Source organism: Ascidia mentula, chromosome 2, assembly GCF_947561715.1.
Source record: "Ascidia mentula chromosome 2, kaAscMent1.1, whole genome shotgun sequence".
NCBI lineage: Eukaryota > Metazoa > Chordata > Ascidiacea > Phlebobranchia > Ascidiidae > Ascidia > Ascidia mentula.
Genome location: NC_138567.1, coordinates 1,086,120 through 1,108,739, shown reverse-complemented (window position 1 = coordinate 1,108,739; position 22,620 = coordinate 1,086,120). Strand labels below are relative to the sequence as shown.

At 39.9% G+C, this 22,620-nt stretch overlaps 1 protein-coding gene and 2 pseudogenes across 2 annotated transcripts; all 3 read left to right on the top strand.

The window, feature by feature from the left end:
* Window positions 1–8,399: 8,399 nt before the first annotated feature.
* Window positions 8,400–16,487, top strand: LOC145889055 (uncharacterized; annotated as a pseudogene).
* A 451-nt stretch (window positions 16,488–16,938) lies between these two features.
* On the top strand, window positions 16,939–18,131 carry LOC145889054 (calcium-responsive transcription factor-like; annotated as a pseudogene).
* A 2,077-nt stretch (window positions 18,132–20,208) lies between these two features.
* LOC145889372 (optic atrophy 3 protein homolog) lies at window positions 20,209–22,369 on the top strand. Of its 2 annotated transcripts, none has more exons than XM_082980319.1 (2): window positions 20,209–20,578; window positions 21,313–22,369. In XM_082980319.1, the coding sequence occupies exons 1-2, from the start codon at window positions 20,440–20,442 to the stop codon at window positions 21,735–21,737; spliced, it is 564 nt and encodes a 187-aa protein (XP_082836445.1). In that variant the 5' UTR covers window positions 20,209–20,439; the 3' UTR covers window positions 21,738–22,369. The 2 variants fall into 2 exon arrangements, with proteins under 2 accessions (XP_082836445.1, XP_082836444.1); XM_082980318.1 differs by lacking the exon at window positions 20,209–20,578 and adding an exon at window positions 20,609–20,971.
* Window positions 22,370–22,620: the final 251 nt, after the last annotated feature.

Genomic DNA, 22,620 nt, shown 5'->3' with positions numbered 1-22,620 from the left:
GTTTTAAAAGTGTATACATGACCATATGCATAGTCAGTGTATATATACATAACCTAATTACTCAATACTTTGCAGAGTCAAAAGAAGCCCACGAAAAAGAAAGACTGCCCTGCTACCATACAGGTCCGCGAAGTTGTCATGTTCCCCGACTTTGCCTTGGACATCGATCGATTGAGTGAAACCGAAGTCCGGCAAGAAAAAGAAAATCATATGTTGCAACTGAAACAAGCCAGAGCGGCGGCGTCCTCAGACACAGGGCCCCAGAACCCCATCAATGTTCAGCACAGGTTTTACGTGCATTTGCCTCTTCCTGAAGTCCACATGGGCCACTTGGTGCCTTGCGGGGGCCTCAGGCCAAACATCCATTTCTCGGTGGCCGCGAAAATCGACGAACTCCTGTCTTTGGAAATATACGACGTGAGAAAAGTACGGGTGATCGTTCACGACTTTGTTCGTGAAATTGTGCTCAAACAGAACCCCGAAATCATGTCGTACGACCAACACGTGTTCTACCCGAGCGAGACTCAAATCGCCGACTACATATACATCTCCCGAAACACTCCGGTTACGCTGGACGACGTGGACGCCGAACCTCTGGTTTGACAGCTGCAGGAAGAGGAGGAGGAGGAGGAGGAGGAGTGCATGCTACACCACAACCTTGGGCGAAACGGCTTCGGCGCAGAAAATAAATTATTTTCGTTGCAATTCGTTTCCTTACTTCCCTTCTTTGGTGTCACCGCTGTATATTTGTAAATACGTGACTTTCTTTGAAACGTCTAATAAAACTGCACCTATTTGCCAGTTTTGACTTTTTCGATAGCAAATTCGGTTTGGTTATGTTTGTGTCGTTCGGTGATCAAAAAAGGACTTTTCCATTCTTTGTGATACATATCCTGGTACATGTCCGGAAATGTGCCCGAGAAATTGAGCAGAAGTGGTTTCTAAGGGTTTTCTCGGCCTTGCGGGAAACGCGCATGAAATTAGCAGTAAATGCACCACACAAAAGAATGGGACATTAATTTGTTTCATAATTTTAATAAAACACTCATTTAGTTTGTTAGGATAGATACAACCAGCCATGTTTACAACCAGTAATTATTATTTCCCCTTCTGATTTTTGGCGCTGCATGCAAGTGCCAATTTGATGATGATCCGGGCCATAGAATGTTTTGAAAATTGGTCTAGATTACAAGGTTTCGCAGCCAAGGCATCGCAGCTTGGCCGGATCAGCCACTTTTCCCGAACAATCGGAGAAAGATCTGAAAAATCAAGCTCCCGGTGAGGTTTGAACTCACGACTCTGGGCTAACCAGGCCTAACGCTCTTCCAACTGAGCTACAGGAGCTCAGAGCTGTGATCGCCAAATATAAAGGGCCTGCGCAGTGGGGCGATCCTGCCTTGCTATGCGAAAGCATGGCATAACTTCTGCGTTGGTCTAGATTAGGTTTAAAACAAGCAGATCACATTACCATTGCGTTTTTTGAACACCTATAAAGTATATCGCAACGAAATGGGTTTGACCGCGATCACACACCTTGTGTGTACTGGCTTGGCCTTGTATTTCCTGAGGTTAAGCTTTAACTTTACCAATTTCTTCATCAGCGCCCTCAGCCAGAACTTCTTTTGTGAAAGAAGAAAGTTGGCCACCAATTTGCCCAGTAAAGGACGAAATCTGATTGAAACTGTCATTAAGTCCTCCAATCCACGACATACTGCTGTTGGTAGTACAACTTTAAACAGTTTATAATAGCATAACGTACAGTTTTGTGTATAACAAATGATATTGCACCTTAAAAATAAATAGGGTTTCAACAACAATAACAAAAATTTTGCTTCAAGTTTTATATACATTTTCGCATTAAAAAAACACAATATTTGGCATAAATATTTTTATGAACGTAAACTGCTTTAAAAAAGAATAGAAACGAGCAAATCACCACGTTTGTGATAAAAATATTGTCTTCCAAATTTCAACGTTGGTTTTGTTACGTCACAGTTGTCACGCATGAAGCTGTCCACCCATGCATAACAACCAAGTTAGTCAAGCGTGAAATCACTCACTACTATCATGTAAAATCGTAAATTTAATGATAATTTTTCATTTGCATTATTTTAAATAAGTTTGTGAATAATCTCCGGGCATTTGTTTTTTGTAAATAACCGTGCAAAACATCTGACTGTATGTGAAATGTTAAAGTTTATTATCTGACTTTTATCTTAAAATCATGGCTCTCGGGATACCAGTTGCAAACTGTTTTTTTTTGTGTCCTTTGTCTGTCATTGCCCCATTTTGTTTAGAAATGTCACAGAGCGTCTTATCGGTAGGCGAAAATGCCCTATGTGTTGCCCCGGACGTCGCTTTATTGTGATTCCCGGCGAATCGTTTTCCAGCGGCAGACGGTCGATAACACCCAGCAAGATACGGATTTGCGACTATTATGCGATAAGAATACGGATACTGTTGCGTGGTTTGGAAACAATAGGGATTGTCTTTCCATTGTTTTTTTTAATTAAACAAACGCAGCGTTTCCGTACATTAAGAAAATATTTTGCAATAATTCTCAACCCATAGCTCCCATGCACGCTTAATCGTGTTACGCACGAAAATACGATGAAATGAAATGTGTTGATTGTTTGCAAATGATTGATTTTCCGACTGTAGGAATTTATAATCATATGTCGAATTACAGCTAAACCAAATTACAATTGGGCTGGCTTAGGGCTTCTTTCAGAATATCCTTGTTTGGGCGGTTTTTGGGCTACTTTTGAACAGGCGTTGGGCGGTTTTAGAAAATTTAACCTGGCAACAACTTGAGCTCTATTCTAGTCTAGTCTTCTATTCGCTTGGATTCTATGGTAGCGACTACCGTGTATTTATCGAACCGTGACATGCGTCGATTGCCTTTTTCTTACATGTGTCTCGTTTTATGTATGCAACTTGCTCCTTAAAGTAACCGGCATTCTTTCTGATTTGTTGGCGCCTGCATAAACATCGTCACACTATTAGCATTCTATTGAAGAGTTGTAATGTACCGTTTTAATCAGGGCAGTGACAGTTTCCAATACAATCGTTATCCAGAGAATTATCCAAGGTCTGTTTACATTGCAAGACGAGGCAGAAGCAGGCTCAACAATCGAAGAGGCTCAACTCGCGCTCAAGCTATCGAGACACTGTTAAATATCTCTGAGACTATTAGAGGTTTTTACAGTGTAGTACTGATAAAAAACAGAAACATGTAGTTGTAATTGGCAACCAGGATGATTATTTTAGGTTATGAAATGCGTGAATATTCGACAAAACAGCAGGTGCCCAATTACTATCCTTGTAAACAAAAACCTTTTAAAGTAAGTCGCTACCTCGTAAGGTGGCCGAGTAACCCGCGTTCAAACTTTTGTTAACTGGCGATTTTTTTGTGTCAACTAACATCCCTCTGGTGATTGATTGTTCAGGAATTAAAACAGATGATATGTGTAATGAGTGCCACAGTAGTTTTAAGCATTATCACATTATAACATACAACAGAAATATGAGCAAACAAGTAAGAACTGGTGCCTGGTCAGGTGAAGAAACATTTCTTCTACTTGTTGTAGCTGAAAATATAGATAGGAATGCGGGGAGAAACCAGCAGTATTATGAGGCAATTTCCAATTAAAATGCGTTTATTTCCCGACAAACGAAACAAACGTATGGCGCAGGGAGTTATAATGCGTTCACATAAACACGCAGTGGGGATGCGACAGAAACTAAGTCGGAGTAAAATTGGGCGGTTTTTGGGCTTGTTTCAGAAAATCCCTGTTTGGTGTGTTGTGTTTGCTGTGCCGTATTTAGTGCTTTACCAACCTCGCTTTTGTGTCTTATCAAGGAAATATCTAGAGAAATTGTCATGACAACTGTTCCACTACCACAAAGAGCCACGTTTTGCCAAGATGACGGCGATGAAGTCTTATGTTCCGTTAAAGACATAGGAAAGGTATTTTATGCTTTGACTCATGTGCAGGGTGTCGAATAATAATAGCGGGATTCACACCAGACGCGGTTAACGGCTGGCGACGCGGTTTCGAAGCGGCGGGGGATTCACACCAGCCGGCGTCATGCCGTGACGGCGTGATTTTCTCGCTCGAAGCGTCTGACGGCGGAGTTAAATCTGATTTAACTTTTGTCCACTAACTAAGTGATAGAAGGGTATGGCTTTCCAGATATCGCCGCCGGAATGCTTTGATTTTAACAAGCCGGAAAGCTGGAGGACATGGATTCGCAGGTTTGATCGCTACAGATCAGCGTCTAAATTGTCTGACGAATCAAAGAAAAAGCAAACAGATACCCTAATATACCTTCTCGGCGATAAGGCCGATGATATTCTCAACTCTTTCGGTTTATCTGCAGACGAGGTTAAAACGTACGAAATTGTAAAAAGAAAATTTGATGAATACTTTGATGTTCGTAAGAATGTAATTTATGAACGATGTCAGTTTAATTCACGTGCGCAAAGACCTGGAGAAACTATTGATGAATTTATAACTTCACTATTTTCACTAGTCGAAAGCTGCAATTATGGCGAACTAAAAGAAGAAATGATAAGAGATCGTATCGTGGTTGGGTTGCTTGATAAAAGTTTGTCTGAGCGATTGCAACTAGATCCTAATCTAACTTTGAATAAAGCAGTGAATATGGCCAGAAACACGGAGATTGTGAAAAAGCAGCAGGTGGAACTGCGTCGCACATCTCATTCCTATGCCGACGTTGAGCGCGTTCAACGCAAGCGCCAATCAAGCACTGGAATGAAGCCCGAGGGAAGATGCCAGTGGTGTGGAAATGCGAAGGCTCATCCAAGGCAACTTTGCCGAGCGCGCAATGCTACATGTCACACGTGCAACAAGCGCGGTCATTTCCAGTCGGTATGTAAAAGCAAATCACTTCATTTCATAGAAGAAAATAAGTTGCCTTTGTACTTGGGACGGGTGTATATTTGTACCGCTATGTCAGGTATGACAGAAAAATAACTTTTCTGTTTTTGTTAATGGCAAAACAATCAACTTCCGTATAGACACAGGTGCGGATGTAACTGCTATTTCTGTTCAACTACATAACTTCTTGGATGCCCCGGAATTGTTACCTTGCAGTGAAGTGTTGCGGGGTCCTCAGGGTGTTCGACTTTCGCTAAAAGGAAAATTCTCAGCCACATTAGAACATGAAGGTATTTCGTCTGTACAAGATATTTATGTTGTCAAAGGATTACGGCAATCACTACTTGGTTGGCCGGCTATAGAGTCTCTGAATATTCTCAAGTCTCTTTGTGCAGTAAAATCTGAAAGTAAATTTACCGATTTATACCCCAAAATTTTTTCGGGACTTGGACAATTGACACCCACTTATGATATAAAACTCATACATTCAACAAAACCATTTTGTCTCACTTCACCTCGCAGAGTGCCACTTCCTTTACATGATAAAGTTATAACCGAACTAAAAAGAATGGAAGAAATTGGAGTTATTTCTCGTGTACTTAAACCAACTGATTGGTGCGCCGGCATGGTTGTGGTCCCAAAGAAAAACAAAACCGTTAGAATATGTGTGGACTATACTCACTTAAATAAACATGTTTGTCGCGAACGACTGATGCTGCCTACTGTTGATGCAACACTTGCTCGCCTATCCGGTTCTAAATATTTTTCTAAATTGGATGCTAATTCGGGATTTTGGCAAATTGTACTCTCAAAAAAATCTCGATTGCTCACCACTTTCATAACACCAGTGGGGAGGTTCTGTTTTAATAGATTACCTTTCGGTATAACATCTGCTCCAGAACATTTCCAAAGACAAATGTCACAAATATTGGACTCACTTCAAGGAGTTTTGTGCCACATGGACGACATTCTCGTGTTTGGAGACACTCAGACACAGCACGACGAGCGTTTGATGGAGGTCTTGTCGCGCCTACAGCAGGCTGGAGTAACGTTAAATGCAGATAAGTGTGTCTTTTCTGCGAAACGAATCGGTTTCTTAGGTCATATCATTGATGAAAATGGTATTTATCCAGATCCTTCAAAAATAGAAGCAGTAGTGTCCATGAAACCTCCTAACGATATAACGGGATTGCGCAGGTTTTTGGGTTTAGCAAATCAACTCGCAAAATTTGTTCCCCGTTTGGCAGACATATCTAAACCGTTGTGTGGACTGTTACAGAAAGATGAACCATGGCAGTGGCTTCGTCCACATGAAGAATCTTTTCAGGCAATCCAAGATCTTCTCACGAGCGCTGACATTCTTCAACATTATGATCCTCAGGCTGAAACTGTAGTTTCTGCTGATTCATCATCCTATGGACTCGGGGCTGTTTTATTACAGCGAAGAAACGGTAACTTTCGTCCAGTAGCCTACGCATCACGAGCACTAACGAAAACAGAACAGAGGTACGCTCAAATTGAGAAAGAAGCTTTGGCAGTAGCTTGGTCGTGTGAAAAGTTTCGTGAATATTTGATTGGGCTAAAGTTTATTATGGAGACTGATCATAAGCCCCTTATTAGCATCTTAGGAAAAAAGAATATTGTTGAGTTGTCCCCTCGATTGCAAAGGTTAAGAATGCGTTTGTTGTGGTATCACTTTGATATAGTTCATGTACCTGGTAAATCTTTGCATGCTGCTGATGCACTCTCTAGATCGCCTTCTCTAAACTCGCTCTCTGCAATTGAAATTACTTTGCAACATGAGATAGAAGAAAACGTTGTTGCGGTAATTGGTAACATTCCCGCATCTCAAACACGGTTACAGCAAATCCGTGACGCGACGAAGTGTGACGTATTAAGTCAAAAAGTTATTCAACTTACTAAAGACGGTTGGCCTAAACGAGTGTATATCGATTCGCTGCAGTCATATTTCCAAGTGCGCCACGATATAACTGTTGTTGACGGATTGCTTCTCAAAGGCTCCAGACTTATCATTCCTGAAGTTCTGCGAAATGAAATTTTGCGCAGTATCCATGTTGGACATCAGGGGATGGAAAAGTGTAGACGGAGAGCCCAAGATTCTGTCTGGTGGCCAGGTATTACCAACGACATTAATCAATTTGTTTCCAGCTGCATTAAGTGTCAGCGGAATAGAAATATGCCAGCAGAACCAATGATTCCTTCTCTTCTCCCCAGTAGACCATGGGAACGAGTAGGAACAGATTTGCTGTATTTCCAAGGTAAAATGTATCTATTGGTCGTAGATTACTTCTCGAGGTTCATTGAGATGTCCCTACTCGCTCATGGTACGAGCTCATCGGACATTATCAGTCACTTGAAGTCTATTTTTTCCCGTCATGGGATTCCAGACATAGTGATGTCGGATAACGGCCCACAATACAATTCCTATCTTTTTCAGTGTTTCGCCAACGAATATGGCTTCATTCACCAGACTAGCAGCCCACGGTATCCACAAAGCAATGGAGAAGCGGAAAGGGCTGTAAAGACGGTAAAAAGTCTTCTGAGCAAAGCCGAAGACCCTTATTTGGCGTTACTTTCTTACCGTGCTACAAAGCTGGCTTCCGGATACAGCCCAGCGGAGTTGTTGATGGGAAGACGGTTGAAGACGACAATTCCGTATTGGACGTCGTCTCTTGTCCCTAACTGGTCTTATTTATCGAGTTTCAGAGCTAAAGATCTCGAAAAAAGAAAAATCAAACGCAAAATTACGACAAGCGACATCGGGTACGGTCTCTACCTGAACTTTCCCCGGAAACGTACGCTTGGATCGGTGGAGAGGAAGGCATTGTACGTTCTCACACTTCACTTCCACGCTCTTACATCGTCGATACCCCAAACCGGTCATTGCGACGTAACCGTCGACACATACGGCCGATTCCAGAACAATGTGAACTACGTACGCGTTCCGGTCGGTTGGTAAAACCACCCGTTCGTCTGGACTTGTAATTCCGGTAATTCCGATTCCGAATTCGCATTTTGAGGAAAGGGGGATGTAGTGTGTTTCGCCTGAATGATTGCACAACGTGGTGGTGTCATGTGACCACCTCATATATAAGTGTTCCTCTGTGCCGTCAAGGGCATTCTATTGCAACCTATGTTACTGTGCACTGCTGTTTCGTTCCGTTTATGTTGTGTAACAAACTACAACAATACAGTTTCTAAAACGGCGATGTGACGATAATATTGCCCCCCCCCCATGCTTTGTTTCCTGCGGATGCCCATGGTTGAAACAGACGAAGGCGCATCAGTAAAACTTCCTGAAGTTAAATGAGACATTCACTACATTTATGACATTCCATTTATGCTGCCTTTGTATATTCCTTTGTTTTTTTCCCAAACTATCATAATTTTTATACTTTGCATTGGTTCTCGCTTTGCTTTACTTATATTATTATTTTTTAGATTACTATTTCAAGCATAGACACTAGTCGTAGAATGGATGGGCAGCAGCACTTACACCAAGGTGTTGCAACAATCGAAGGACAGAAGTCTGCGTACAGTGTCCTTGCCACTTACTTAAAAAATCCCAAAATAGTTGGAATGTACGTCAAAGGTTATGTTGACGGGGGAGATACCTTCGAAATGTTCATGAAGGAATTCAATGAAGTTTGCAAGACCGAGTTTAGTGTTCGAACTTCTTGGAGAAAAGCTGCCCCTAACTTACCAAGACAACGAAGATATGCAGAAACGGGTATGGTTTTGCTTTAAGCTTTCACCTTTTCCAATATTTTAAATCTGCAGGCAACAGTTGTAGTTTATACTTCATTGATCGTGATTAACCCTTAAAAATGTTAAAAGGCATCCAATAAAAATTGAAAACCTTAAGTTATATGTATTTTTTTTTCTCAGAACGCATTTACTGGAAACACAATTCTCGAAACGTGAGTATCCCGTTCACTGGAGTTCCATTTGTTATAGAAGAGAACTTTATTAAACATTGTGAACTCGGCTCACATATCTGCAAAACCAATGCTGAAAGATTACCGGTAAGTGTCTAATGTTTTAAAATTATCTGATGAAAGGGGTTTGGTTTTAAAAGTGTATACATGACCATATGCATAGTCAGTGTATACATAACCTAATTACTCAATACTTTGCAGAGTCAAAAGAAGCCCACGAAAAAGAAAGGCTGCCCTGCTACCATACAGGTCCGCGAAGTTGTCATGTTCCCCGACTTTGCCTTGGACATCGATCGATTGAGTGAAACCGAAGTCCGGCAAGAAAAAGAAAATCATATGTTGCAACTGAAACAAGCCAGAGCGGCGGCGTCCTCAGACACAGGGCCCCAGAACCCCATCAATGTTCAGCACAGGTTTTACGTGCATTTGCCTCTTCCTGAAGTCCACATGGGCCACTTGGTGCCTTGCGGGGGCCTCAGGCCAAACATCCATTTCTCGGTGGCCGCGAAAATCGACGAACTCCTGTCTTTGGAAATATACGACGTGAGAAAAGTACGGGTGATCGTTCACGACTTTGTTCGTGAAATTGTGCTCAAACAGAACCCCGAAATCATGTCGTACGACCAACACGTGTTCTACCCGAGCGAGACTCAAATCGCCGACTACATATACATCTCCCGAAACACTCCGGTTACGCTGGACGACGTGGACGCCGAACCTCTGGTTTGACAGCTGCAGGAAGAGGAGGAGGAGGAGGAGGAGGAGTGCATGCTACACCACAACCTTGGGCGAAACGGCTTCGGCGCAGAAAATAAATTATTTTCGTTGCAATTCGTTTCCTTACTTCCCTTCTTTGGTGTCACCGCTGTATATTTGTAAATACGTGACTTTCTTTGAAACGTCTAATAAAACTGCACCTATTTGCCAGTTTTGACTTTTTCGATAGCAAATTCGGTTTGGTTATGTTTGTGTCGTTCGGTGATCAAAAAAGGACTTTCTTTGTGATACATATCCTGGTACATGTCCGGAAATGTGCCCGAGAAATTGAGCAGAAGTGGTTTCTAAGGGTATTCTCGGCCTTGCGGGAAACGCGCATGAAATTAGCAGTAAATGCACCACACAAAAGAATGGGACATTAATTTGTTTCATAATTTTAATAAAACACTCATTTAGTTTGTTAGGATAGATACAATCAGCCATGTTTACAACCAGTAATTATCATTTCCCCTTCTGATTTTTGGCGCTGCATGCAAGTGCCAATTTGATAATGATCCGGGCCATAGAATGTTTTGAAAATTGGTCTAGATTATAAGGTTTCGCAGCCAAGGCATTGCAGCTTGGCCGGATCAGCCACTTTTCCCGAACAATCGGAGCAAGATCTGAAAAATCAAGCTCCCGGTGAGGTTTGAACTCACGACTCTGGGCTAACCAGGCCTAACGCTGTTCCAACTGAGTTACAGGAGCTCAGAGCTGTGATCGCCAAATATAAAGGGCCTGCGCAGTGGGGCGATCCTGCCTTGCTATGCGAAAGCATGGCATAACTTCTGCGTTGGTCTAGATTAGGTTTAAAACAAACAGATCACATTACCATTGCGTTTTTTGAACACCTATAAAGTATATCGCAACGAAATGGGTTTGACCGCGATCACACACCTTGTGTGTACTGGCTTGGCCTTGTATTTCCTGAGGTTAAGCTTTAACTTTACCAATTTCTTCATCAGCGCCCTCAGCCAGAACTTCTTTTGTAAAAGAAGAAAGTTGGCCACCAATTTGCCCAGTAAAGGACGAAATCTGATTGAAACTGTCATTAAGTCCTCCAATCCACGACGTACTGCTGTTGGTAGTACAACTTTAAACAGTTTTTAATAGCATAACGTACAGTTTTGTGTAGAACAAATGATATTGCACCTTTAAAATAAATAAGGTTTCAACAACAATAACAAAAATTTTGCTTCAAGTTTTATATACATTTTCGCATTAAAAAAACACAATATTTGACATAAATATTTTTATGAACGTAAACTGCTTTAAAAAAGAATAGAAACGAGCAAATCACCACGTTTGTGATAAAAATATTGTCTTCCAAATTTCAACGTTGGTTTTGTTACGTCACAGTTGTCACGCATGAAGCTGTCCACCCATGCATAACAACCAAGTTAGTCAAGCGTGAAATCACTCATTACTATCATGTAAAATCGTAAATTTAATGATAATTTTTCATTTGCATTATTTTAAATAAGTTTGTGAATAATCTCCGGGCATTTGTTTTTTGTAAATAACCGTGCAAAACATCTGACTGTATGTGAAATGTTAAAGTCTATTGTCTGACTTTTATCTTAAAATCATGGCTCTCGGGATACCAGTTGCAAACTGTTTTTTTTTTGTGTCTTTTGTCTGTCATTGCCCCATTTTGTTTAGAAATGTCACAGAGCGTCTTATCGGTAGGCGAAAATGCCCTATGTGTTGCCCCGGACGTCGCTTTATTGTGATTCCCGGCGAATCGTTTTCCAGTGGCAGACGGTCGATAACACCCAGCAGGATACGGATTTGCGACTATTATGCGATAAGAATACGGATACTGTTGCGTGGTTTGGAAACAATAGGGATTGTCTTTCCATTGTTTTTTTTAATTAAACAAACGCAGCGTTTCCGTACAGTAAGAAAATATTTTGCAATAATTCCCAACCCATAGCTCCCATGCACGCTTAATCGTGTTACGCACGAAAATACGATGAAATGAAATGTGTTGATTGTTTGCAAATGATGAAATGATTTTCCGACTGTAGGAATTTATAATCATATGTCGAATTACAGCTAAACCAAATTACAATTGGGCTGGCTTAGGGCTTCTTTCAGAATGTCCTTGTTTGGGCGGTTTTTGGGCTACTTTTGAACAGGCGTTGGGCGGTTTTAGAAAATTTAACCTGGCAACAACTTGAGCTCTATTCTAGTCTAGTCTTCTATTCGCTTGGATTCTATTGTAGCGACTACCGTGTATTTATCGAACCGTGACATGCGTCGATTGCCTTTTTCTTACATGTGTCTCGTTTTATGTATGCAACTTGCTCCTTGGAAGTAACCGGCATTCTGATTTGTTGGCGCCTGCATAAACATCTCCACACTATTAGCATTCTATTGAAGAGTTGTAATGTACCTTTTTAATCAGGGCAGTGACAGTTTCCAATACAATCGTTATCCAGAGAATTATCCAAGGTCTGTTTACATTGCAAGACGAGGCAGAAGCAGGCTCAACAATCGAAGAGGCTCAACTCGCGCTCAAGCTATCGAGACACTGTTAAATATCTCTGAGACTATTAGAGGTTTTTACTAGGGATGCACCGAAAGTTCGGTTTGCCGAATGTATTCGGCCGAAACTAAGATTTTCGCAATTATTCGGTTTCGGCCGAATATTTCTGCAAAATTCGGCCGAAACCGTAACTTTTTTACTGCATATAACGCTGATACCCGAAGTTTAGAAAAGGTTAGAATCATTGTTTAAATTGTACGAATATGTTCGTTTCATTTGTTGACTTTCACAGAAATGATAAAAATCAACTTTAGGCAGTTGGTACAGAAGACGAGGTTATTCTTAAAAAAGGCTGTATGATAAGATTAGTTCCAACCCAGCATACATTTTGTTTAAATTTATTGCGTTTAAAGAGATGGATACCAAAATTAGTTTCGGTTTATTCGGCCGAAACAATTCGGCAACTTTTGCCGAATATTCGGTTTCGGCCGAATATAAAAATAGCTGTTTCGGTGCATCACTAGTTTTTACAGTGTAATACTAAAAAAAAACATAAACATGTAGTTGTAATTGGCAACCAGGATGATTATTTTAGGTTATGAAATGTGTGAATATTCGCACGTCATTATTGAAGGAAGCCGAAATTGGTTTAGGAAGACAAAACAGCAGGTCCCCAATTACTATCCTTGTAAACAAAAACCTTTATTATGTTGATTGATTGTTCAGGAAAAACAGAGTAGAGATGATATGTGTATATATATGAGTGTCACAGTAGTTTTTAGCATTATCACATTATAACATACAACAGAAATATGAGCAAACAAGTAAGAACTGGTGCCTGGTCAGGTGAAGAAACATTTCTTCTACTTGTTGTAGCTGAAAATATAGATAGGAATGCGGGGAGAAACCAGCAGTATTCTGAGGCAATTTCCAATTAAAATGCGTTTATTTCCCGACAAACGAAACAAACGTATGGCGCAGGGAGTTATAATGCGTTCACATAAACACGCAGTGGGGATGCGACAGAAACTAAGTCGGAGTAAAATTGGGCGGTTTTTGGGCTTGTTTCAGAAAATCCCTGTTTGGTGTGTTGTGTTTGCTGTGCCGTATTTAGTGATTTACCAACCTCGCTTTTGTGTCTTATCAAGGAAATATCTAGAGAAATTGTCATGACAACTGTTCCACTACCACAAAGAGCCACGTTTTGCCAAGATGACGGCGATGAAGTCTTATGTTCCGTTAAAGACATAGGAAAGGTATTTTATGCTTTGACTCATGTGCAGGGTGTCGAATAATGCCTATTTCGAAGCGGGATTCACACCAGACGCGGTTAACGGCTGGCGACGCGGTTTCGAAGAGGCGGGGGATTCACACCAGCCGGCGTCATGCCGTGACGGCGTGATTTTCTCGCTCGAAGCGTCTGACGGCGGAGTTAAATCTGATTTAACTTTTCCGCCAGACGCTTTGTTTGCTAGTAGGTCTGCTGGCTGCAGAAACTTATTTTTGTGGGTTATTTGACTTATTTCAGACAATTTTAGCTAGTTTTGTTTGTAAATTAATTGTTTTATGGTAAGTTGGCGTAAATTTTTGTTTGCTGTTTTGTCTGTTTGACACATAAAGTTCATTTTGGAGCAACCAACTTACCTTCTGGGGTACAAAATGTTGTACATCAGTGCCACTAACAATATCACTTGCTAATTTAGCAGTAATATCACAACTAAATCAAAATTATTCATTTTGCACTTGTGCTAAGGAAACACACTAGACATAAATATTTTATTTCATTACAGATTTAAACGTTCAAACGATAATTGGCTTTGTCACAACATTTTACGATGCAGAGACGCTGAAATTGGCTGGCACATTGGCCTAGTTTTCGTGGCAACGAAAAATGATTTATTGCCGTCAGCGCCAACCGCTCTGCGGGTGTGAAGCCCCCTGCCGCTTCGAACAACGCGCGAAAAAACCGTGACGGCACCGCATCGCCAGCCGCTACCGTCAACCGCGTATGGTGTGCAAAATCAGGGTTGCCAGGGTGGCGGTATTCCCGCCCAATTGGGCTGGTTTTCAACATCGAGTTGCGGGTTATTTTTACGAGTTGCGGGTTGCGGTTTATTGGGCGGGTTCGCCAATGACATTTTCAACCCCTATAATCACGCATTCTGGCACTAATGTCTCATACCAAGAGTAAACCAATGCGTTCATTTCCCGACAAACGAAACAATCGTACGGCGCAGAGAGTAATAATGCGTTCAGAGAAACACGCAGTGGGTGGGTGGGTGCGACAGAAACTTGAACCATGCAACTGGAGTCGTTTTGCCAAAGCAGCAATGGTGCGGAGAAAACGTTATTTTTGAAAACAAATTTAAAAAATATAGTAACCAATGAACTAAGGATTACTTGAGGAAACAATGCAGTCAAGAGGTCTTTCGTAGTGTTTAATTTTTTTTGCCATAATGCTTACAGCTTCCACGTTTGATCGCTTTACGCACGCGTATGACGAAACTACGGAATACAGATGTACGAGATTTTGTAGTTGTAAAAATACATGTTTTAATTGAGCGTTTTTTGAAGTTGTTAGTTTCAGTTATATTATGACCCAAATTCATCGAATATTGCAATGTTTTTGCTATGTATTAATGCTCCTTGCAATTAAAGAAAACGTAATAGGTAGCGCCATGTTCAGAAACAAATGTGAAAAAACGTAACCGCTGTAGGTTAAAGCTACCGAGTGCGACAATTCACTAACATTTGTCGATTTCAAGCTAAGTCAGAGTAAAATTGGGCTGGTTTTGGGCTTGTTTTAGAAATTTCTTGTTTGGGCGGTTTTTGGGCTAGTTTTGACAAGGCGTTGGGCGGTTTTAGAAAATTTTACCTGGCAACACTGTGCAAAATAAAGTTACCGGTATGCAGTACCACGAGCAGACAAACGCTACTGTTATCTTCAAATGTCCATAAATTGAATTACTATAATAACTTAATTAATTGGTCACGCCAATCTTGCAACATTCACATCGATCTTACTAGTTTTCTTTTTTCGAAGATTGGACGCCAACGATTTTCCTATTAACATGTAGTTGTCAATTTTTTTGCCATACATGCTGGTGGCAAAGTGGTTCAAAGACGTTGGTGTCAGTATAAATCGTTTAATTTCAAACCGCAAACAATTATTTGGGGAGAAATTTGTATTTCGAGTCATTATTAAACAACAGCATTTAACTGAACGGTCACGTTGTATTGAAATCCGATATCATCGTCCACCCAAAATAAATTTGTCTGTTTAGCTTGTTATAAAAACGCAATAAATTTTTGGACAAAATCCATGCAAAAACCTGTCAGCATTTACTTTAACGTTCAAATAAGCACGTTATACACAAAACTAAGCATTGTTTCCAAACATGGAGCATTGTTACCGAACAAGTGCCATTTTTCGTTCAATCGGACCTCAAAAGAGACATAGCAGCTGGCAACATGCATTTCATACATTTAACCATTTGTTTCATGAAGTTTTATATTCGTTTGAATTTAGAGTTGCAGGCGCTACACACTGTTCTTACCCACCAGGTCCATCTCCGTCACCAGCTGCACTGATAAGACCTGATGGATCGTAACAGTGTGCAGTGTCTGTAACTCATGGATTATTTTGACCCATTTGCTTCCGTTCGGGGTTTCTTGATTAAAATATTTCCTAATGTTTCTCTCATCCGTTGCAGGAGGTTGAAAATCTCACGACCGAGGAAAATAAACTCCGGAAACAAATCAGAAAGTTGGAGAAGGAGTTGGAGGAAACCAAAGCAAAACTATACGACGTGCAAGTATGAAAAAAAAATTAACTACTGAATTTATGCAAACTGAACCCGCAAAATATGTTTTAAAGGAAAGCGTTGTGTTTTTTGTAACTTAGTAAATTTTAGAATGAACAGCGTGAGCTTCTTGATAAATACAACGAGGCAAAAACCACTCAACAGGACAAGATTGTTGATTTGGAAAGTAGCCTGCAGGAGGTGAGTAGTGCTTTTCGAATCATAAACATTATCTGGTTTACACTTTTATTAAAATTCAAATGTTTTATTACATTTTGTGGTAAATTTACAGCGCTTGCACCTAAAAATGGCCAATCAGCATTTCTTTGGTTAACAAGCAGTAAAGAGCTTGCTGTTATTTTCGGTGCAAGCGCAGTAAATTTTTCATAAAATATATCAATAAAATATTTTTTCACATTTGAAATTTACTGTATTTCGTGCTGTGGCTGCAAGACCGGTGAACATAATGGTTCCACGGCTTTAACATTTTTTTCGATAATTTCTAGACACAAGAAATTACCCATATTTGTAGTTAGTTCTATAATTTGCGTAGATTATTAATCAGAAGGTTTAAAATATTAACACTGCCGTATATCTGACTCCTGATAAAAAGGCTACTCTCTAACCCAATAAAGTCAATCTGTCAGTTTAATACATAAATAACAGTCGCACGAGTATTACAAGTTAGGGTTGAAACCATGGGCGTCCGCAGGGAGGGGCAAGATGATTTTTCTTCTGAAATACCGTTTCTAAAACGGCGATGTGACGATAATATTGCCCCCCCCCCATGCTTTGTTTCCTGCGGATGCCCATGGTTGAAACAGACGAAGGCGCATCAGTAAAACTTCCTGAAGTTAAATGAGACATTCACTACCTATATGACATTCCATTTATGCTGCCTTTGTATATTCCTTTGTTTTTTCCCAAACTATCATAATTTTTATACTTTGCATTGGTTCTCGCTTTGCTTTACTTATATTATTATTTTTTAGATTACTATTTCAAGCATAGTCACTAGTTGTAGAATGGATGGGCAGCACCACTTACACCAAGGTGTTGCAACAATCGAAGGACAGAAGTCTGCGTACAGTGTCCTTGCCACTTACTTAAAAAATCCCAAAATAGTTGGAATGTACGTCAAAGGTTATGTTGACGGGGGAGATACCTTCGAAATGTTCATGAAGGAATTCAATGAAGTTTGCAAGACCGAGTTTAGTGTTCGAACTTCTTGGAGAAAAGCTGCCCCTAACTTACCAAGACAACGAAGATATGCAGAAACGGGTATGGTTTTGCTTTAAGCTTTCACCTTTTCCAATATTTTAAATCTGCAGGCAACAGTTGTAGTTTATACTTCATTGATCGTGATTAACCCTTAAAAATGTTAAAAGGCATCCAATAAAAATTGAAAACCTTAAGTTATATGTATTTTTTTTTCTCAGAACGCATTTACTGGAAACACAATTCTCGAAACGTGAGTATCCCGTTCACTGGAGTTCCATTTGTTATAGAAGAGAACTTTATTAAACATTGTGAACTCGGCTCACATATCTGCAAAACCAATGCTGAAAGATTACCGGTAAGTGTCTAATGTTTTAAAATTATCTGATGAAAGGGGTTTGGTTTTAAAAGTGTATACATGACCATATGCATAGTCAGTGTATACATAACCTAATTACTCAATACTTTGCAGAGTCAAAAGAAGCCCACGAAAAAGAAAGACTGTCCTGCTACCATACAGGTCCGCGAAGTTGTCATGTTCCCCGACTTTGCCTTGGACATCGATCGATTGAGTGAAACCGAAGTCCGGCAAGAAAAAGAAAATCATATGTTGCAACTGAAACAAGCCAGAGCGGCGGCGTCCTCAGACACGGGGCCCCAGTACCCAATCAGGTGTCAGCAGAGGTTTTATGTGCATTTGCCTCTTCCTGAAGTCCACATGGGCCACTTGGTGCCTTGCGGGGGCCTCAGGCCAAACATCCATTCCTCGGTGGCCGCGAAAATCAACGAACTCCTGTCTTTCGAAATATACGACGTGAGAAAAGTACGGGTGATCGTTCACGACTTTGTTCGTGAAATTGTGCTCAAACAGAACCCCGAAATCATGTCGTACGACCAACACGTGTTCTACCCGAGCGAGACTCAAATCGCCGACTACATATACATCTCCCGAAACACTCCGGTTACGCTGGACGACGTGGACGCCGAACCTCTGGTTTGACAGCTGCAGGAAGAGGAGGAGGAGTGCATGCTACACCACAACCTTGGGCGAAACGGCTTCGGCGCAGAAAATAAATTATTTTCGTTGCAATTCGTTTCCTTACTGCCCTTCTTTGGTGTCACCGCTGTATATTTGTAAATACGTGACTTTCTTTGAAACGTCTAATAAAACTCCACCTATTTGCCAGTTTTGACTTTTTCGATAGCAAATTCGATTTGGTTATGTTTGTGTCGTTCGGTGATCAAAAAAGGACTTTTCCATTCGTTGTGATACATATCCTGGTACATGTCCGGAAATGTGCCCGAGAAATTGAGCAGAAGCGGTTTCTAAGGGTATTCTCGGCCTTGCGGGAAACGCGCATGAAATTAGCAGTAAATGCACCACACAAAGGAATGGAACATTAATTTGTTTCATAATTTTAATAAAACACTCATTTAGTTTGTTAGGATAGATACAACCAGCCATGTTTACAACCAGTAATTATTATTTCCCCTTCTGATTTTTGGCGCTGCATGCAAGTGCCAATTTGATGATGATCCGGGCCATAGAATGTTTTGAAAATTGGTCTAGATTATAAGGTTTCGCAGCCAAGGCATTGCAGCTTGGCCGGATCAGCCACTTTTCCCGAACAATCGGAGCAAGATCTGAAAAATCAAGCTCCCGGTGAGGTTTGAACTCACGACTCTGGGCTAACCAGGCCTAACGCCCTTCCAACTGAGTTACAGGAGCTCAGAGCTGTGATCGCCAAATATAAAGGGCCTGCGCAGTGGGGCGATCCTGCCTTGCTATGCGAAAGCATGGCATAACTTCTGCGTTGGTCTAGATTAGGTTTAAAACAAGCAGATCACATTACCATTGCGTTTTTTGAACACCTATAAAGTATATCGCAACGAAATGGGTTTGACCGCGATCACACACCTTGTGTGTACTGGCTTGGCCTTGTATTTCCTGAGGTTAAGCTTTAACTTTACCAATTTCTTCATCAGCGCCCTCAGCCAGAACTTCTTTTGTAAAAGAAGAAAGTTGGCCACCAATTTGCCCAGTAAAGGACGAAATCTGATTGAAACTGTCATTAAGTCCTCCAATCCACGACATACTGCTGTTGGTAGTACAACTTTAAACAGTTTATAATAGCATAACGTACAGTTTTGTGTATAACAAATGATATTGCACCTTTAAAATAAATAAGGTTTTGTAAATAACTCTAAGGGTCTCAGAGATATTTAACAGGGTCTCGATGGCCTGAGCGGTTATTGAGTCTCTTTGATGGTTAAACCTGCTTCTGCCCCGTTCTATAAAGCACCCAGAACCAAGATCTCTTCCCGAATAATTGTATTCATTTCTGTTATTTTCTTCATTACGACGGTACATTACAGCTTTCAATACAACGTTGATAGGATGCCAGCAAATAGAATCAAATAGAATTAGAATGGATTAGAATTAGAATGAATTTACCGGTCTAACCTGGGCTTTTATTACGCTCTCCATTATGAGAGCTGATTGGTCAATAATGTCAGCACGTGATATCATGAGGCGCTTGAAGTAATATAATACAAGAACATAGGTGTGATGTGACATAAGCATAGGAGGACATTTTATGTGGTAAACAGGATGTTGAATGAATCACTTTACTCGAGAATATTCGATGGCTCAATCATTTGGGTCACATTGTGGGATTATGCAGTACATGTGCAAAGCTGCGCGCAAAACATTACGCAATACAAGCACTGGTTTCTGTGACGTATGTTACACACGCAAAACATTACGCAATACAAGCACTGCTTTCTGTGACGTATGTTACAGTTTCAACAACAATAACAAAAATTTTGCTTCAAGTTTTATATACATTTTCGCATTAAAAAAACACAATATTTGGCATAAATATTTTTATGAACGTAAACTGCTTTAAAAAAGAATAGAAACGAGCAAATCACCACGTTTGTGATAAAAATATTGTCTTCCAAATTTCAACGTTGGTTTTGTTACGTCACAGTTGTCACGCATGAAGCTGTCCACCCATGCATAACAACCAAGTTAATCAAGCGTGAAATTACTCACTACTATCTTGTAAAATCGTAAAATTTAATGATAATTTTTTATTTTCATTATTTTAAATTAGTTTGTGAATAATCTCCGGACATTTTTAGTTTTTAAAACAACCGTGCAAAACATTTCATAACTTGCATTCAATCGTTGACCGTAAAAACACTCAAGGTCACAACTTTCGGGACCACAAACAACTGACTGTGAAAATGGAATAACTAACGTGAAATGTTAAAGTTTATTGTCTGACTTTTATCTTAAAATCATGGTTCTTGGGATACCAGTCGCAAAACTTGTGCCAGAGTTGTTCAAAGCCATGACCAAGCCCATGGTCAACACGCTGAAGCGAAACGTCCGAAAAAGTCCCTTCTGGAAAGACAAAGTTTTTATTCCCATGGCACAACGTGAGTTTAAAACACCTTATGAACAACGATGTATATAGTGACGCAACAGTATTGTCTGTTCACTGCTTGATGATGTAACAGTTGCGAAAAGTGTGACAAAGCGACTACTCTCGAGCGTTATTTAAATATTATTTAAACGTCCTAAAACAGTTTGACGTTAAGTTTATGAAAGGAGAGAGGTAGTTTTAATGTAAAAAATCAGTAACTAAATGTGTTTACTGACTTCAAGTATAGCTTTAGATGTGTTTTTGGCAATGGTTTTGGGTGTACCCCTATTTAAATTGGCCCCTCTAGCATTTAAGATTGTTACAAAACCATATATTGAGTTGCTTAAACGGAATGTCAAGAAAAGTGCATTTTGGAAGGATAAAATATTCTTACCACTAGCATCAAGTAAGATGTTGCTGTATTTCTTTAGAGAACATAAAGTCTAATAAACACAATACATTTAATAAAATTGTATGAAGCACATTATTATGCATGCTCCAATTTTTGTATACACTTGGTTAAATTTTGAAAGGTAGCGCTAGCTTGGATGTGCTTAGCAGCCATGCTAACACTTCCAAACAGTATCACTCTTATGAAAGCACAAACAATTACACTACAGCCTACAGTGTGTACACTTTCACCACTTCTCTTATATGTAATTTCGCAGTGTGTTTATTTCTTTTCAATAACTACCATTATGGGCAAGCGGGGGAAGCTTAAATCCTTTTATCATTTTTTTGTTGCAGATTACAACAAGGCTTCCGTTCGAGTTAGGTTGTGGAACCAGGGAATCACTCGCAATAAAGAACAAGTTGAAAGGTCAGCCAGAATGAGCGAAGAGGCAGCATTGGAGCTCGGAGCTGAAATTGTTGCCAACACCACAACACTTGTTATTGGCTTAATAGCTATTGTTATGCAACAAACAATTGCAAGCGCCACTGAGAAAAAGAAAGAAAACCAAGAGAATGAAGAAGCAAAACGAATTGAGGCTGCAATTTTGGATGTTCGACGACAAGTTCTGGATTTGGGTTTGACTGTGGAAACTATGGACACAAAAATACGAGAAATGAATAGAACAATTATGTCGATGAAATCTTACAACCAGGCTTCCAACCAAGAGAAAACAGTTGACTTTGATAAAGGGAATTTAAAAGTTAAAAATAAGTCATAACGATAAAGTCCATTTTTTCGTCAAAGGTTTCCAGTTGCTTTGCTTTTTCAGCATTGTTGTTTTTTATGGCAAATGTTGTTCGTGTAAATGCATGTTGAAAAACGTATTTATTTTTGTATTAATTAGGCCTTTTGCAATTAATTTTTCATACATTTATGTGTAGTAAATATGTCCTGTGGTTCCCAGGATTCAGTCTCTCAGTCCTTACATAATTTTACTTGTTAATAATGTAACATATTATATGTAATTTCATTTGTGTGCTTCCACATAAGAACATCATAATTGTAATCCTTTTTGTGTTTTCTTTGCATGTCAATATCAGACCCATCTAACTTTGCTGTCATCAAACAAACTTTGCTATTTGTTTTTTGTGTTGGGAGAACTGTTTATCACAATTTAAATCATTCAGTGTGATTCTGAAGCTTTAGGCTTTAATTGCATATATTTTATCTATGCAAAAGTAATCGGATATTACAAACCAAATTTGGTTTGCATCATTCTGTTTGTGCAAGTTTGCATCATCCTAAGTCTCAGTTTGTCTTACCTATGTGTCTTCACATCAGAAATTCAGACAAAAGCATGATTGCTGTAAGGTTTGCATTAAAAATTCATTTTGAAAGCCTTGCGACACATACCACAGGGATGATATGTTCTTAAAATAAAATGTATTTGAAAACATCCAGTAACAGTGTAGCCAGATCACAGATGTCATGAAAAATTTATTGAAGAATGTTTACGTGTAGGTTTCCTACTAAATATTTGTAATGCCCTCCACTGAGATAGAAAATATTCACAAGGTTAAACAATTGACATCACTGGTGTCAAATATTTGTTCCAATCCTTTCACTCATGCAAAAAATCATAGTTTTTAATGCCATGTAAA